The sequence below is a fragment of the Hylobates moloch genome, unplaced genomic scaffold (genome assembly GCF_009828535.3).
Source record: "Hylobates moloch isolate HMO894 unplaced genomic scaffold, HMol_V3 SCAFFOLD_6, whole genome shotgun sequence".
Lineage (NCBI taxonomy): Eukaryota > Metazoa > Chordata > Mammalia > Primates > Hylobatidae > Hylobates > Hylobates moloch.
Genome location: NW_026652281.1, coordinates 110,552,347 through 110,569,434, shown reverse-complemented (window position 1 = coordinate 110,569,434; position 17,088 = coordinate 110,552,347). Strand labels below are relative to the sequence as shown.

The 17,088-nt window shown below is 46.0% G+C and overlaps 1 protein-coding gene across 3 annotated transcripts in view; it reads left to right on the top strand.

The window, feature by feature from the left end:
- The window catches only part of FSTL4 (follistatin like 4), a 422,010-nt gene that overhangs the window by 194,898 nt on the left and 210,024 nt on the right, over positions 1-17,088 (top strand). For all 3 annotated transcript variants that reach the window (XM_032157904.2, XM_032157906.2, XM_032157905.2), the window contains exon 4: positions 15,220-15,468. In XM_032157904.2, coding sequence (XP_032013795.1) covers positions 15,220-15,468 — 249 coding nt within the window. The remainder of the gene's footprint in view (positions 1-15,219; positions 15,469-17,088) is intronic.

Below are 17,088 nucleotides of genomic sequence, written 5' to 3'. Positions count from 1 at the left end.
AGTTTCTCTTGTCCCCATTTATTTGTTCACTTTTTAAAAATCAGTTCCACCAAATTGACAGAAAGCTATTACCCATTATGATCCTTACGATTTTCATGCTTAAAATGTCCCAGACTTGGCCAGTAGGAGCTTCTTCAGACTGCCTTCTGTGTCCTTTTTGATGCATCTCATGATTCTTTAAGTGATTCCTTACTTTCTGGTACAAGATGTTCCAGGCTATTCTTATTTTTTCCCTGCCCCTTCCCTGGAACAAACCATTTTTTCAAAGAGCCTTGGTTCTTTTTAGTGGTGAGCTATTTTGAGAAGAAAAGATGTGATCGTTAAACGTGCTCCTTGCTATTGGGGTTTTGCTGCTTGCAGATTCTCTCTGAAAGCGGGGAGAAGGACCTATGTACACATAAACACATACACATGTATCTTGAGCTATAAACCGTGAGTTCACTTCGATACCTCCAATGCCAGTCCAACCACAGAGTTCATTCTAGTGCTCCCTCTTTTCATATTTGTCATTCTCTTCTTCCATGAAAAACCTAGTTCCCACTGTCCTCAATATATTTATGTGCTGTTAGATTCTCCCGCATATAAAATAACCTCCTGCCCCTGCCAAGCTGCCGCACCACTCAGCCACCTTCCTGCACCTAATCCCACCTTGCCACCACCCGCCCCAGCTGCTACCAGAGACCGACGAAGCCACCCTCCCACTTGTGATGTCCCTTTCCTTGTGATGGCTTTGACCCCCACTTGGCCACCACCATGCTCTGCCACCTCCTCTTTACTATGACTTTTTGAAGACAAAACATTTTTAGAATCTCCTCTCCTTGGAATTAAAAAAAAGGCAAATGTCATTCTTATGTGTTTAGAGTTGAGATCTAAGTATATTAACAAGAATCAAAGATAATTTAGTTTTGGTTAATGTGACCTGCTCAGAAGAATATTTTGATTTTTAAGATTGTCTAATTTTGCCACCATAAGTAAGACTGAGCCAGTACTTAGAATGACTTTTGTCCAAACTTTAGGTGGGAATATGTCAACGACAGGGGAGGGTAAAGCCTTCACTTTCGGTTGCTACCATCTCAGGAGAGCAGGACAGTCAAACAGGCTTGTCCTGACCAACATAGATGAGAGATCAGATGACAATGTAGGTCAAGACCCACACTGTGGTGGGCCTGCCTAAAGCAAGGCATTGCCTGCTCAGAAGATACTTCAAACTCAACTCAGTCTTTTGATTTCTTCTATCAGAAGTAGCTCAAAAGGAACTAGTCACTGACCTTGTATTTGTAGCCAGCCACATCTACATATTGAAGAAAGAAAGTACTGATGCTGAGGGCTTCTATGTTGGGTTTGGAGGTGGAAGAGAGGTGCATAGGTTATTGGTAACAAATGTGTCCATTTTTTCCCTCCATTGTACCCCATTAATAGGCTTCTCTTTATTGTTTAAATTCCTGGTGGCAGGAGAGTTTAAACTTGCTTTTAACATGCAGGTGGGCTCAGGAAAATGAAAATAGGCTGTCTGGCAATAACCCAGGCTCCTGGGGTTCTTCTGCAACAGGAATTGTTCCTGTCTCTTCTCCAAAGGGCTAAATGGTGCTGTGTTGAAAATAATACCCCTGTATTTACCTCGAAGTGTTTCTTTAATTGTTGGATTCTATTTTTAAAAGTCATAATCTGACTTTTGCCTCTGGCAATATGGCAGATAAATATTTTTTAAATCCTTTTAAACATTGATGTGCTTGGTAAGAAAATAAGATCTACCTAGAGGCTAAAAATACAAGTGAAATCGGGAATCCAGAGAGGTAAGATAGCTGTGAGACTGACTTTACTTTGAGGGCTTTTGCCAAACTAGGTGAACGTTGGTTTTGGTTTACGTACGCACCGTGGCTCAGGATACGGAGGACAAATCCCAGGGTCCTCCCGAGGTGGGCATATGTGGAAGGTTCCCGCTCCCAGTCCCCTATATATATACACCTGGGCCCCTCAAGTACTGTATCTGCAGTGTAAGGGTGAACAAGAAAGAAAGAAATCCACCCAGTCCCAAGGACTGGCAAGAAAATGTTCCTGTCTCAAATCTTGGCACTGAGTAGAGAGAGAGAAATTTCCTTAAAAATTTATAACCATAAACTGATCTCCAGAAGGAATTGTAGCTCATAGGCAAACTACCTGAGCAACCTGAAAAATCTCAAACGTAAAATTTAATTTAACCCAGAATGGTGGAGTCCCTGGGTGCCTGGCACAATCAACAAGAGCCTATATCCAAACTATATCTCAAAAAATTTTCACAGATTAATTTCCAGAAAATGTGAGCTGTTTTAAAAAGAAATCAAAACACCAAAAGGAGAGTGCCATGTAAGAACCAACAAAATCTGTGAATAACAAAATGATACTGAATATAAAATATGTATATTTAATATTTTTAAAAAATTAAAAATATGATTGAAAATCAAGAGATTATACAAATGACCTATCATCTTTATGAATGGCTAAAAAGAACTTCTGAAAATTCAAAATTCAAAACTCAGTGGAAGAGTGTAACAGTAGGTTAGAAATAGCTGAAGAGGTAATTTAAGAGCTGGAAGATGGATTTGAAAAAATTATACAGAATGCAACGTAGAAAAACCAAAGATGGGAAATGTGAAACAGATAAGAGATACTTAAATAGAATGAAAATTTGTAGCATATGTCTAATTAGAATACTGGGAAAGAAGGAGAAAAATAATGGAATAGAGATACCGTTTAATGGAAGGTAGGTAAGGATGTTCAAGAATTGATGAAAGACAGAAATCCTCACTTTCAGGAAACCTGATGAATTATAAGCAGAATAAATGCAAAGAAATATGTGTGTTTGCATCACAGAGAAATTGCAGACAACCAGAGAAGATGTTAAAATTATCCAGACATCAACAATGGGTTACCTACAAGGGAATGAAAAGGCTATCAGGTAACATCTCAACAAAGCCAGAGGGCAGGGGAACAAAATGTTTATCAAGTTGAAAGAAAAAAAAATACACGAATGTAAGAATAATTAAACAGCATAAATAGCTCTTTAAAATTATGATAAAATAGACATTTTAGACAAACATAAAGAGAATTTGAGGTATAAGAAGGAATTATGAGGATTAAAGATAGACTCACAATATACAGTATTGTCATATAGTTAGGTCAGGAAAGGTTCTAAGGTGTTCTAAGGTTCTTCATGGGGAGGGTTAAAGTGTTGATTATAGACTTTGGCTTAATTATACATTTCAAAATTTGAGATAAACAGAAGAATGAAAGAGATATTTAATTTTTATATGAGTAGAAGAAGAAAATCAGGGTGAAGTATTTGATTCAAAATAAGGAAACAAAAGAGAGAAAGAGGACCACAGAAAAAGGCAAATAAACAATCTAATATAAACTAAATAAATAACATGTTTATGTGAGGGTACTGTAAGGAAAATGAATGAATCACCACTATATGCAGACATGGGTGTAACTAAATATCGTGGGAGAGCGAAAGAAGAAAGTCTCAGATGAGTACATAGAGTGTGATTCATTTATATAAAGTTCAAAAACATGTAAAACAACATACTGCATAGAAATACAAAGGTGAGATAAACCAAACGAATGACAAACACAAAATTCAGGCTAATGACTATCTCTGAGTGGCAATGAGGGAATAGAACTGGAGAGGGACACATGGAAAAATTCAAAATGAAAGACACGGTTCTTTTTCCTTAAATGAATGGATTCATCCGTTTGTTGTATGCTAATGCTTCAGCCATCCACAGAGTGGATAAGTGTTCTTTTCTGTCTACTCATTATTTAATAGGAATAATTTAAACATTTATAGTTACTCAAATTTGATTTTTTGTGTGGTGTGGAAAAGGTTTCCAGTGTTGTTTCATTCTCGGTGGATAGCAGGTTGCCCCAGCATCATCTGTCAGAGAGCTATCATTTTCCCACTGGAGTGGTAACTCTTGTTATACATCTAATTTTCATATACATTGGCATTTATTTCTGGATCCTGTTTTCTATTTTATTGCCAAATCTTCAGTCACTGATTTGCCTATTCCTAGGTTGATCTCAGATTGATTTTATCACAGCAGCTTTCTGGGTTGAATGTTCTAGTATCTGGGAAGGCACATCCCCCTACAGTATTCTTTCTCTTATTTTTCTTGGTTATCTGGGGGCATTTATTACTTCAAATGAACTTTTTAAGATCATTTTATCTAAGTCTAAAATGATTGCATTAAATTTGTGTATTTATGAGAATGTCTTCCTACCCACGAATAAGAAATGTTCCAATCTTATTTTATGACCTTCAATACGGTTTTATAGTCTTTTTTTATATAGGTCCTGTGGCTTTCTCGTCAAATTTGTTTACTAATATTTTATGGTTTTTACCATGATTATGAGTAGACGGTTTTTCCCTTTTTCACTTCTAACTATTTATTGCTACTGTTGACAGGAATGATTAATTTTGGAATATTTATCATCTGTCCAACTAGTTTCATAATTCTCTTATAATTTTAATATTTTTTCACTGGACTCTCTTGGATTTCTAAGTATACAGATACATAATCAGCAAAAAGAGATCGTTGTTAGCTGTCTTTCTTTTCCAAATGTTAATGATTATTTCATTGTCTTGTCTTATTATACTTCCTTTATGAATAAGAATGATGATAACAAATATCCCTGTCTGGCTCCTGATTTTAATTGGAAACACTTAGTGATTGGCTGTTTAAGGAGTTTTCTTCTATTTCTTTGTCCTTAAAGTTTTAAATGGAATTATTACTGTATTTTAAGACTTTCTTTATTTCTATTTTCACTCTAGGTTTTGAGATATGTCTTCTTCTTGACCTTGGCAGACTGCAGTCTTAATAGTGACCATCCTCTCCTTAAATTGCCCTGATATTCTTAACGTTGGAAGACTTGAAGTCTTAATAGTGACCATTATCTCCTTAAATTCTTTCCTGAAATTCTCCTGATTTTCTTGTTGGCTCAAAAATCATAGCTCCCTCGAAAACCCTCTTTGTGCTGTGCTTGATTCTCGTGGCATTTTGGTATTTTGTTGTCACTATTTAAGGTGTCACTCCTCCCCTGCAGTAGCTGTAATTCTAGTCATTTTTTCAGAGGCTGGAGCTCCCAGTGTATATGGTTCTTTTCCATAGCCTATTTGAAGGCAACACTGAAGTACCTTAAGGCAGTGGTGGTCTCACAGAGAGTACCTGACAGGGCAGTTGCTGACCCTGTGAGCTTCTCATAGAAGTAGACAGGTTGTCAGGCCCCAGTGGAGACTCCTGGTCTCCACGTGCTCTTCTGGACTCAGGGGTAGAGCACACCAGCCCACCCTTGCATTCAGGAAAGCCAGCCTCCCAGAACCCTCAGGCCCACCTGTCAGAGGCCTCAGCCACTGCTTGGCTCAGTTGAGCCAGGGGATTGAAGTTGAGAATAGATGAAATCAAATTGTCCGATATTGTTACTAAGCTTTGTCTTGATATTATCCAGTGCATGTTTTTATGGCTGATAATCCCATTGAGAGACAAGGGCAGATCCTTGAGAGGAGAAATTGAAATGCTCCTGATTAGAAAATGGTAGTTTTTTGTGCTAATATTAGATATTTTAACTGAGCCCCCATTTTTTTCTTTAAAAGTAGAATGAAGGAGAAAAGCGTGTTGTTATTGTGAGACACATCAATGACAAGTGATCCAACCAAGGCAAAGTGCAGACTGGGGCGGCCCTTGTATGGCAGGTAAAGGGCCCTGGAAGAATTTAGCTCCCCATCTGTGCTGGCAAGTCTCCAAGGATAAAGTGACAAGGAGCATCACGGCGGCTCACAGAGTAACTCCACAGTGATTCTTGAAATAATTGGAGGCAGCCTGGGGTGTCACGGCCTTGAATCATTAGCTGGTGGAAAAGCAAGAAAGAACCCGCGTAGTGGCGCATCCGCGAGACGGTGCAGACCCTGGAGAGCAGCAACATCTGGTCCCCTTGGCTCCAAGACGGAGGGAGCCCAGAGGAGCTGGAGAAAGTGACGAAGGAGCTAAGTACCTGAAGGAAAAATGAGGGCTGGTGACAGGGAATAAGACAGATGCCAGCTGAAGAGGCTTTAGGCAAAGAAAAGGAACTCGGGGGTAGGAATATATTTGGAGGAAGTGTTCTAAAACAAAGCCGTTTTGTAAAAGAAACTCTCCCAAGGGCAGAAATCCCATTGTACTTGACATTTTTATGCAGCTTTTCTTCCCAAGAAGGTCTCCAAAATAACCCTTCAAAAGCCGGTTGAGATAACTTCATAGGACAAATAGAGGGAAAAGAAAAAGGTTTGTGCAGTTTTATTATAGCCAAAAGACATCCAAGTTAAAACACAGGCTCTGATGTACATCCTCAATTCACAGATGTGGGATGATTTTTTCCATCTCAGGGATCTCTATACAGCCCTCTCACATACCCATGAGGAAACTGAGGCTCGCATGTGAAAGAGACACGCCTTGTAGGTCCTAGGTCGCTATTCTCCCACCAAGGGCTTTCTATAGTCTCCACTCTTTCCACTCAGTCTGTGACCATGTCTGTTTCTGTAAAACCATCGGTTGATTACTCAGCTCTCTATCCAGCCAATCTTGGGTCTCTGCAGTGCCTTCATCACATTCAGTCTTCCACCCAGCCCGATCTGTGCCAGGCCTGGTGCTGAGCTCTGAATGAAGTGGAGCCTGGTCCCAGCCCTGAAACCACAGACACTGCCTGACGCCCAGCCTGGAATTCTGAGCAGCTGTGAAGGCACTGCTGGGGCCCTGCCTCAGGGCCTGCTGTTCTGTCTAAGGAACCACAGGAGCGGGGTCCTCAGGCCAGCAGGCTGGCAGCCTCCTTTAGGTTGAGGAGACCTGGGAGGGCTGGGGGGAAAGCTCTGGAAATGGTGTCAGGTAGCTTCACTGTTGTCACAGACAGTAGATGGGGAGATGACACACAGTGCAAAGGGCTCCCAGAAGGAGGAGAAACCATAGGACCTGTCTGTAGCAGGTGCGCCTGAGAGGTTTGCAAGATATGCTGGCATTGGGCCCAGGTCGGGGGATGCCTTTGAAACTGAGCTCCAGGGTTCCTCTGGCAGGTCAGCGGCCCTGGTGACTACCTGACACTGCCCTCAGGTGTTGAGTGGAGCCTGCAGTTTGTGTTGTGAGTTAGTTCCAGTCACTTTGCCCTAAGAATGTATAATTTCAGACTCCCCTACCTTGGAAGCCGGGCAGAGTTTATAAGGGTCCAGTGAAGCCCTGGCGCACAGGAAATTGCAAGGGAAGCATTTCCTTGGGGTATTTTGAAGCATACTATTTTGACTCTGCCTTTTTAAAAACCATTCAATACTTTCAATATAAATATGTTCACCTTTCCATTAAGGCTGGCCTCCCGAAGACAGCAACTACCCTACATGTTCATGCACTTGAATCAGTAAAACCAAATGGCTACTTCTTTTCCAGTCCTATTTATTCAACCTTTCACCAATTCAGAGTGTCCGAATTGAGCACTTACTAAGTGCCTAGCTCTCTACATGAATTATCTCATGTAATCCTCAAAGCAATCCTGTAAGGGGCAGTCCCGTAAGGACCATTGTTATCCTCACTTTTAAATAGGGAAAAGAAGGTGGAACCTTGCCTGGGTTCACACAGCTATCAACTGTGAAGGAGCACAGGACTGGGCGGAGGCCAAGGTTTTACTGTGTTGCTGTGTTACTTGAGACCCACCACAGCAGCAGGGCCTCTGGCTCCAGCCCCTTCTCCCTCTGCTCCACCAGCGGCCTTTCCCAGGAGAAAGTTCTCTCTGTCTCAGTAAGTCTCAGCTAAGTGGCTTGGAGCCTCACGTTCCTCCCTTTCTGGGGTCTTTTTGTGAGGCTGGGGGCTCTGAAGGAAGATGCTCCAGGCAGAAGAAAGAGATGAGAGTCCTTGGCAGCTCCCTCAGGTGACGCTGGTTACTGTAGGGATTTGGGTGGTATTGAGAAAATTATCCAAAACTTGGGAATAAGGGAAAGAGAGGGTGGCAAGTCCTCCCTCTGGGACCTTATTTACTAGATCTGCCCAAGGATTATTTACCGATCCAGGCTAGAGGGTTACGTCTTTGTTCAACTCACAATTTACCGCTGATTAAAGGCCCAGACTGTGCAGTGACATGTTAACTTGCACATTTGTTCCCAGTAAAAATGCACATGATTCTTTTTGGTGGAAAAGAGAACCCGAAAGGTTGTGGTTTTCTCACCCTGCAGATCACTCACCTACTGTGTGCCTAGCCTGGGCATCTCATCCCAACCTTCTTTCTCCAGTGCCCACGTGGCTCCTCAAGTCCTCCTCTGAACCAGCGTTGGCACTGTGGGCCCTCTCATGAAGAAGGCAAACCCAGCTTTAACATATGCTCACTTCAGATTATCCTGACAGTCACATTTTTAAGTTTTTGAAAAGTATGCTTTGGCACTTGTGTTTGGTGTTTGATCTTCAACTGTGACCAGAAATAACCACCTCCAAAAGCCGTGCCCAGGGACATTAGACAATATGTAGAAACCTATTTGTGCTTTGGTTTGATACAAATTGGTTAGATAGAAACTCTTTTGGCAGAATTGAGAGGCCTCCTGACAGATGAAAGGTGTTCCTTCTCTCTTCTTGTTCCAGGCATTTCTGACTTTGAAGTCAATTTGTCAGACCTCAGGTTAGGATCTGTAAACATTATGCATGGCAGGTTGCATTACCTTCCAGTAGTGGATAACCACGTGTTTCTGTTGAGCTTTGGGATTGGAGAATATGGTCAAGTCTTTCAGAACTGGTCAAACTGCTTTCATCAAGTGTACAAGAACCCTGACAGCATACAGGCTGTGCCCACCAGTTGAGTTTGAAGTCACTTGTGGTCACTGAGAGTACATCACATCTGCCCAGCAGTCACCTGTCCGGTTTCAGGCAAAATAGCAGGGGTGGAGACAGGGAGGTGATGAAGCTGGAAACATCATAGTGGGAGGCAAGGGGCTTAATGGACAGGTGTCCGTGCATGACAAGGAGTGAGTTTGGCCTGTGATGTTCACAGATCCAAGCAGGGCTTCCTTCTGCAGCCCTGTAAACCTCCAGCCTTTAGAGAAGTTGCTACTTAGGCCCTTAAGCTATGTGTCCATGAGGTAGATGAGCAGCAGCCATTCTGCAGGCCAGGGTTGCTGATGTGTGGGTGTATCCTGATGTTGGAGAAGCTCACACTATGGACATCTAGATCCTCCGGGCATGAGTTCCTTGAAGCAGAGACCATATCACCAACTGAGAAGATTATCCCAAGTTCAAGGGATTTGGAGTGAGACTGATTCAAAGCTAGGCTTTACCACCTACTTGCTGTCTAACCATAGGCAAGTCACTTGACTCATGTTTCCTAACCTGTAAAATGGGCATATATTCATGCCACAAATATGTGCTGAGTAGGGCCTGTGTGTCTACTTAATAGAGCTTTAAGGAGGATTAAATGAGCATCAGATGAGCTCATAGATTCTAAGAGTTTAGCATGGTGCCTGGTGGGCCTGCCTCAGTAAATAATAGTCACTTTACACATGGCCTTCTCTGGCTGGGTGTTAACACACACATGTCCTTGGGAGGAATCACAGATTCTCATCCCAACCCTTGAATATAAATGAGGCGTTACAGGGTGGAGGTAGACCTGACACAGTCCCAGCACCCAGGGCATCTAGGAGTGTGGAGGCCCTCACCACGGTGGCCTGTGGTCAGAGCTCAGAGAGGGCTGCTGTCTTCCCACCAGCAGCCCTGAGGGGTGCCGAGAGTTTTCTGGCCTCTGAGAGGATAGACCTCTTTCAGCTGAGAGGGCTGAGTGGTGGGGTGGCAGGGCCTCACCCCACTTCCCAGGTGGGACAGTTGGGCAGGGTGAAACTTTGCATTTGCCTCACAGCTCCCTGCAGACTGAGTCTGCCTGGTGATGTTTACCCTGGAGCAGGGCTTTAGGAGCCAGGCCTCTTCTTATATCAGGCCTCCTCTCCCTGCATGCCAGCTTCCAGGGCACCCAAGGGTGCTCCACTCTCTCCTTCCCCCAGGTCTCTGCAATCTTCACTGTCAGGTCTCAGGTCTAATCTCACCTCCTCAAAGAGGCTTCCCTGACCACCAGAGTAAAGTGTGCCCGCTGCAGCACCCTGGTTATTTCCTTCCTCACGTTTAACACCATCTACACTTGTCTTGTTTTTCTGTTTGCCAGTTCACCCTCTCGTGTGTCTTCCTACACTGTCATGTTAGTGCCCTGAGGATAGAAGCCTATTCTGTCTGAATCCCCAGCACCTGGAATTGGGACTGGCACATAGCAGGTGCTCAGTAAATATTTGTTGGGTAGATAGATGGCGGGGAGCTGGCAGGCAGGCACCCCAGAAGTGCCCCATTGTTACCACCCACCCCATCTTATGGTAGACGTGGCATGGGACTGGAGCGCCGGGCCTCTGCCTGGTTCTCACACAAACTTGAATTCTGCAGCTGCATACCAGGCACTTGGGTGGTTTCTGCAATGAGAGAGTCAACACTGACAGGCACTCTCTTCCCTGGACCACCTTACCACGTGTGAGGGTGTAAGTTACCTTAAAGCGGGGAAGAATACTGGGACCGTTACCTCCAATCCCTGGATGCGCACCCCACATATCTGCACATGGCTACATGCATATGGCTCTTCCGCAGGCAAAGCCTCAGCTCTGGGTCATTAAGAAACCCAACCATGACCCCAGGCGAGGGCTTGCCGCTCCCCTGTGTGTTGGTGTGTCAGTACCTGGAGGATAAAGTATATAAGGCCATGTGTAAGGGGCTGTATCTGCCCATGGGCAGGCACTTGGCTGGACAAGTACCTCTGTCTGCAGAAGCTGGAGACAGCTGCTCTGCTGGGCCAGGGTTCGTGGCAGGTGGCAGATGAGGTTCTTGAGGTTCTTGGTGCTGCACACACTGCCTCTGGTCTTCTGCATTCACGCCCTGCTCTTTTCAGCCAGTTTTGGGCTTTCCAGTGAGTGGTCTCCTCGGAGCCAACCCATCACCTCATTGAAGCTTCATAGTGAGTTGGGGTGAGGTTGTGGAATTCAGTGCTAGGTCGTGTGCTGGGGGCACTGACAGCCTTCAGGAGGAGGCCTAGGCAGAACCTCTGGCTGAGATGGAAGCAGGGAGCTCCCAAGGCCTTGTCAGGAGAGACGGGGCTGTCATCAATAGTCAAGCTGGAGATGAGGTCTCAGACACAGAAAAGCTGTGTTGGGAAGAACATGCCAGCAAGCCGTTGGCATCCAAGAGTGGAAGAGCTCGTGGGTTTTCCCTCATTGCCACTTGGGGCACTGTCCCTGAGAAGGGAGCACTTGTTAGTTTTCTCTGGGCCCAGGAAGCGGTTACAGAGGCTGAGTCAGAGTTTGGAAGCAAAATTACCCAACTGTCTGTGCTCTTGGTTGTGGCTGGCTGTGGGAGAACAACGGAGGGGCTTCCTGCTCCATGTGGATGTAGACTCACTCTGGGGCCCATCTCAGGACTCAGCCTCCTTTTATGCCTTCCACCGGGGTCAGACGGGCTTGCCTTCCACAACCGCTCAACTACACCACCTGTACCTATCTATGCTCCCAGTTCACGGCAGTCCTGGGTATGTGACATTCTTATTGAAAATCCTTATTCAGATCACAGAGGGAGTCTTTAGCACCAACTGGTACCAATAGACTTGTTTCTCCTGCCGCCATAATGTTAATGTAACAGTTCCCATTTCTGACCATGTTCAGTAAATTTAATTTGTGGTGAAAAGCAGCTTATTTGGCAAGATGATCAGTTTTTAACCTGAGTAAATGGCTTTCTTGATGACTATAAATTAAGCACATTGTACTTTTCATGCATTGTGGTTGTCCTCATAAATACTATAGGCAGTTGCTGGTAGTCTCACTTGGTTACCTTTCCCATTACTGTTTTATCATCATCGTGGTAGGAGTGGGGAATTCATTCTGTTTTAATGACAAGGAGGAAGTGGTAACAAGGGGCTTGTTTAATGAGGAGCCCACCCCTGGGTCAGCATCTGTGTGGCTGTGGATCAGATTCTGGGCCTTCCCCAGCCCGGGGTATTCTCAGCCCTCTGTGGGGCCATTGTGAAGGGCATATGCAGGGCCTTCATGCTACTTTTGTCTTAATTGCAAGTAATCAGGAATCAAATATTTGCCGACAGCCAATTTCCATGTCAGAGAGAACCTGAGTGTTCTTGACAACTTCAGCAGCCACAGGTTGGCACCAGTGTTTCCTTAACACTGACCCCTCGGAGTGCAGCCTGCATGGAAGGCCATGGGAGCCTCCCCAGCAAGCTAAGTAAATGTGGGCGCCTGCTGCCCTGTGTGACGCTGGGCCTCAGAGCTGCTCACTACCATCTGGACACACAGCTTTCAAAGGAGTGGGTCAGGGAAAGTAGCTTCTCCCCCAGCCCCCCGTGAACTGGCTTTGGTTTGACGCCTGGGATGAAGTACGTGGTCTGTGAAGCCCCTTCCAACTCTGCTTCTCCAGGATTCTAGTTCTCTTTACTCCAGAAAACCCACCTCCACAGACATCCATCTTCCCCTCATACCTCCATCCTTCCACTTCCCTCCTGCCCACTTTGGAGAAGGCAAGGGAAAATGTACCCCGACCGGGTCAACATGTGTGAGGCTTCACCACCCTCCCCATCTGAGCCCCTAGCCTGGCTTCTTAACTGCACTGAATTGGCCTTCAGGAGATCAGTTCTGAAAATTTCTGCATTTCTTAAAACCTGAGTATACTGGGGCCACACAAGCAGAAAGGCCTAGCACCTGTGGGGCCTCCTGAGGCCAGAGCAGGGCAGGCACTTTGGGGTAGGAGGATTCAGAGAGGGACACTTGGACTTGGGCTGGTAGCAAGCACTTCATAGGGGAAATGCCTACAAGGTGACTTGGAGCTGGTTTAGCCAGAGGGAGACAGCAGTGGGGCCAGGGCACACGTTCTGAAGCAGGCTCAGGGAGTCCAGGGCACAGAGACTTTGCCTCTTGTTTCTTCAAAATGGGCAATTAGTGGGTTGCATCCTATCTGCATGGGAAGGTTATTAAAACGGTGATCTGATGGCAACGCTCTGCGTCCTGGCCCTGTCTTGGGAGAGAAACAAAGGCTGATATTTTCAGAGCTGTTAGTTTCTTCTAGTAGGTGCCAGCACTTTCTAGGGTAACCCATTTTCCAACAACCCAGGAGAATCACGCTAATCAAATATGCTCCGTGGCAAAGCGGCCATAAACACGTGAGTGGAGGGCCTCCAGCCCACGGCCTCCCTGCCAGGCGCCTGCCTGCCTTCCGCCTCCTTCCCTGCCTGCCACCGCCAACCTTGACAGAAAGGCGTGCAGAGGGGCTGCTGAATGCCACTGGGCCTTCATGGTGACATGCGAACAATTAGCAAAGTGGATAAAAGAGATTCCTGGCCGCTTAGGATCTGCACTTTTACACTGCTCAGAGATATTTGACCTTCTAGTTTATTATGATTTGAGAAAAAGTCAATACTTCTTAGTTTGCCAAGGCTGGAGGAATTTAAATGAATTATTGAATCAAGCAGTTAATCTGCCGATAACTGATTTTTTTCCTTTCAAATCTATAATGATGAAAAGCAGACTTAACCAAAAACAAGAAAAAGAGATTTTTTTTCTTTCTTTTTTTTTTTTCTTCTTTTTTGCTTAGATATTTTAATCCCATGGGTAGGAGCCAGGGCTAAAAGTTCGGTCATGATTACTAGGGCCATTCTGTCTTGCTGAGTATTTTGATGGAGATTTAATTAACACTTAAAGCAAAGTCTTCTGAGGCCATAAAAATCTGTATTCACATTTCAGTTGTCTTTTGGTGTCCCTGTGTAATTCTCAACTTTCCATCTGTACCTTCAGTGACACGTGCTGATTATCTCATTTCCAGACTCCCAGAATGCAGTGTGATGTTGGTGATGGATGCCTGTTTCACCTTTCACTTAAACGTGCCCTTTCCAGCTGCCCTGCCCTCTTTGTGTGTGAGCTCTGGGTGCTGCTGCCTGAGATCACCGTGGGTGTTGTAGGGTGCAGGGGACGCTGAAGCAATGTGGCAGCTGCCATTTCCAGGGGCTCAGCCTTCTTGCCCATAACTGCAACATTGTGCTAGAAAGGACTGGGCGGTGGGGAAAGGCTGCTGGTGTCTCCCCTGATGTCATGTGTCATGGAGAACCACATTCTCCCCCAAGGAAATGGCCAGCCTCTGGTCTCCCTGCCTCGGCTACCCCCACCCCCATCCTGAATACTTGGAGCATGACTTTCTTCTTATGCCACATTTCCTCCCTGCAGTGACTCCCCGGTGCCTACAGTAGTGTACCTAAATTTCTCTGCTTGGCTCTCTCCAAGTCTCCCAGAAATCACACTACAAAACTCCTCCTCACATCTAGTCTTCTACCTGAGACCTGCAAATGCCACCCACAGGGCGGCTGGGGGAGTCTTGGCTCAAGCCTGCTGTGTTTCTGGGAAAACCCTTCTCTCCTTTGCAGGACCCACTGACACATCACCCGCTCCGTGATCTCTGCCACCCCCAGTTACTTCTCCCAAACTTAGCTCCCTGGCTCCCATGCTCTTTGCCTGATCTGCATACATGTCACCACCTTACAGAATGACAAAGTCAGAAAGGGGGAAAGGCATGATTTGTTCATCTTTGAGACCCCTAAGGTGCCTAGTACACAGCCTGGTCCAAAGTCATGACACAGTAAAGGAAAAGAAGGAAGGAAGGAAGGAAAAGGTATTGCAGGCAAGGGGTGGGGGAGACCACTTTTCAAAAAAGTGATTGATTTTCATAGGCCTCTAGTCCAGGAGGCTGACTGTGAGCCTAGGAGCAGTAGTAGCAGGCTTTGTCCTTCGATATAAGGTGCTTCTTTGTGAGCACAGAATGGCTGGGTGTTTCATTTTTCAACTAGAAGCAGGAAAAGTAAGCCTAAGAAAGAACCAAGAGTTTATCAAAAGCCCCTAGCTGGGTCCTAGGATGGAAAGGTGTTGTGTTTCAGATGTTCAGAGTGAGTCAGCCATGAAACCTGAGCTCTGCAAGGCAGGACACCCTTCTTGGCACCAATGGCCACCTCATGGAGGGTCAGGGACTCCCTAGGAGACCCCAAGCCCCCAGGCCCCACCTTGAGTAGCTTGGCTGTACAGGCAAATGGAGTCTGCTTGTGAGCTACAAAGGAAGCCCTTGACCCCAGACCCTCTGAGTGTTTGTAGCTGACCCTCTGTGTTTGTGTGTCTGGCAGGGCTTTCCAGCCACAACGAGCTGCTGGCCTCCTGCGGGAAGAAGTTCTGCAGCCGAGGGAGCCGGTGCGTGCTCAGCAGGAAGACAGGGGAGCCCGAATGCCAGTGCCTGGAGGCATGCAGGCCCAGCTACGTGCCTGTGTGCGGCTCTGATGGGAGGTTTTATGAAAACCACTGTAAGCTCCACCGTGCTGCTTGCCTCCTGGGAAAGAGGATCACTGTCATCCACAGCAAGGACTGTTTCCTCAAAGGTAGGAACAGGGCCCTTGCCCTGTGGTTTTGGGTTTTGTGATGGATCTTCCAATGCCTTTTTGACAAGTGACCTGGGTGCTGAGTCTACAAGTTACATGTGTTTAGGAAAGAAAGACAAAGACTGGTGTGTAACAAAATAGCAGCAGTGGCATTTTGGTGATGCATACTCTGTGTCCCACCTCCAGAGACCCCTGCCCTTAGAGGAAGCTCCTTGGGGAGTAGAATCCAGGCAGGTCAAATTAAACCCTGGCTGGTACAGGTTCACTAGGGACCAGGCAACAGGGCACTACCCAGGTCTCCACACAGGATGGGCCTTTGCAAGGTTGTGACAAGGACCATGTTTACCCTTCTGCACAGTCCCATGAATCAGGAGGCTGTGCCGTGCATAGAATGTGGTCAGGCAGACACCAGCACAATGGCTCCCAGCATGGCAAGGACACAAACTCTGGCCTGGGGCAGTTGTTGATGGGAAGGCATCCCATGTCTTGCCTGTCCAGAACACCTCTGAGCAAGACAAGGAAGCCCCTGCATGGACATCAGAACATGTCTGTGGAGCTGGGGCCAAGGATTCATGCTTTGGGCTGAGATTGAGTCAGAAAAGAAGGGAAGTACCAGCTCCCACTAGATGGTAAGAGCCATTAGGGTGGTGGCTATGGCTGTTTTATGTGCTTATGTATTAGCACCTAGCACCGTGCCTTGCACCAAGAAAATGCTCAATGGCTCCCAGATGCTTGAAGATACAAGAGTCAGAACGCACATCCTGTGTTGACCGATGTGACCCTGGTAAATAGTACGTGCCGTGGCCTGTAGAAGTATTTATTGTGTACAAATATTTGTGTACAAAATGGGTATACATGAATTAGGAAATGTGTAGAAGACAGAAGCAGCTTGCAGGCAGATGGGAACAGGCCCACAGAGCCTGAGCTAGGAGAGCCCACCTGGAGTTGCATGAGGTCAGGAATGTGCTTTAGGTTGCACAGGAAGGGGAGGAGGAGGCTTGGACTAGAGACCTGCCAAGCGCCTGCAACACTAGAAGACAAAGGCGTGAGAGCAGTCCAGGCTGTAAAGGCCTGGGCACCAAGTGGGAAGGGGCAGAGCTCCTGCCTCACCCTCACAGACCCCCACTGAGGATGGTATGATGCATGTGACACGTGAGTGGAGGCGGATTCACAGCTCAGGTGGTGGAGCAAAGGTGTGTTGGCCTCTGTTACATCTATCTGTGTCACCTGCACCCACCTAATGGGCCACTCCACTCAGCAGTCGTGGCAGCATGGAATGCTAAGCAGGGCAGGGCTTGGGAAAGGCACCTTTACCCGGTGATGACAATAGTCTTGGACACTTTCAAGCTGTGCTTATGATGCTAATGCCGAGGTGCTTCAGAGATCGTGAGACACATTATGGAAATGAGGCCAAAATGAGCCTAGAAAAACGTCCCCAGTCTGGAAGCACTGCCTGGCCACGTGCTGCCAGTTCCTCTGCAACCGTGCACGCTAAAACACTTGACCAGTTGCTCCAGCTTTATTGGCCGCGTTGAATTTTATAGACTGATGTTCCATTCTCTGGTTTCCAATATCCTCCAAATTGCATCTTCCTAAAAGTTTCTATTTCTGCATCAGAGT